The 1,286-nt window shown below is 37.7% G+C and overlaps 1 protein-coding gene across 1 annotated transcript; it reads right to left on the reverse strand.

The window, feature by feature from the left end:
• Window positions 1-285: 285 nt before the first annotated feature.
• Window positions 286-1,047, reverse strand: LOC311074798 (uncharacterized protein). Its single transcript, XM_084101692.1, has 3 exons — window positions 974-1,047; window positions 737-885; window positions 286-583 (listed from the first exon to the last, which is right to left on the reverse strand). Exons 1-3 carry the CDS (start codon window positions 982-984, stop codon window positions 393-395), a joined length of 351 nt encoding a protein of 116 aa, XP_083957818.1. The 5' UTR covers window positions 985-1,047; the 3' UTR covers window positions 286-392.
• Window positions 1,048-1,286: the final 239 nt, after the last annotated feature.

Here is a 1,286-nt window from a genome sequence, read left to right on the forward strand (position 1 = left end):
ACCAGTAAGTTGTGCTTTGTTACGCAAGTTAATAAAATAATAAAAGTCTTGTCTTGAGTCTTGACTTTTTATTCCACCAACAAACATTGTGCCTAATTTCCATTCTATAGTATAGACAGTGTCAAAATTTATTTACATCAGAGGAAAAGAAAGTATAAAAATGTTTTTAAAAAAACAAGCATTGAAGATGCAAACATAATAACAAACATAATAGAAACAATGATACATCTCTGCAAAACTAAATAATCATTTATGTTCAGTCGCTACAGGTATCTCTCCTATCGTTCATTTGTGAGCTGGTGCTGGGGCCTCCTGGGACGCAGAATCCGGGTCATTATTCCAGCTTGTGTGGTCCTGCGCATCCGCTCAGTGTTTCCTGATGAGGAAGGACACTACGTTGGGTTTAAACTGGCCCCCTGTTTGAACCTTGACACAAAGCTGGCATTGAGCTCGTCCTTGCCCGGCTTCTCATACTGCGCTGAAAGGTCCTCTGGGACAGGGATGGCCAACAGCGCTTCGGTGTATGGCGTAGGGTTGACAAAGACTTCCTCAAAAATTAGGTCCATCATGTCAGCAACATAACCTGTATCATAAAACACAAGCACAAACATTATTTTTCGTTTCAATTGGTTGCGTTTTTTTTTTTACATGTTTTTTTATTTATTATTTATTTTTATTAATAAATACATTTGAGAATTCAAAAATATGTGTTGTTTGAATTGATTTGAACCCTTACCAAAGGTCGGCTGTGTCTTTTGAGGTTTAGCTATGCACTCTCCCTTCCTACCCTTTGGAAAGGAGATTTTGAAGAGGGGTACACCTTCCTCCGTTTCTGCTTGTGGTCGGTCTGCATTTTCATTATAATGCATAGCAGCCAGGTAGAGCCTGGAAATACAAGACAAAACATGTTAATATTGACAATACTTTTTGGAATTGTAGCCTAAAATATCTAAGTAAACAAACTTTATTTTACCTGCACAGCATTCCAATAAAGGTAAAGACAACATTCTTTGGGGCAAAACGAAGGATGACGGCATGGAAAGCCTCCAACGATGAAGTTTGGTGGTGGGGGCTCAGTTTTGCGACATCCTTCAGCATTCTTTTGTTTGTTAGCAACTTCTCCAACTTGTTGAAAGCTTGAGAATCTGCAGACAATAAGAAAATATATTAGAAAACAAATTTAGTACAGAATATTACAACGGTGATCTCTGGTAAATTTCTCAAAGTGACTAAATAACTGTGTAGTTGTCCGTTTACTTTTTTGACATTTAGCTTGTACATTGATG

The sequence above is a fragment of the Abramis brama genome (assembly GCF_963993115.1).
Source record: "Abramis brama genome assembly, chromosome: 23".
NCBI classification, from domain to species: domain Eukaryota; kingdom Metazoa; phylum Chordata; class Actinopteri; order Cypriniformes; family Leuciscidae; genus Abramis; species Abramis brama.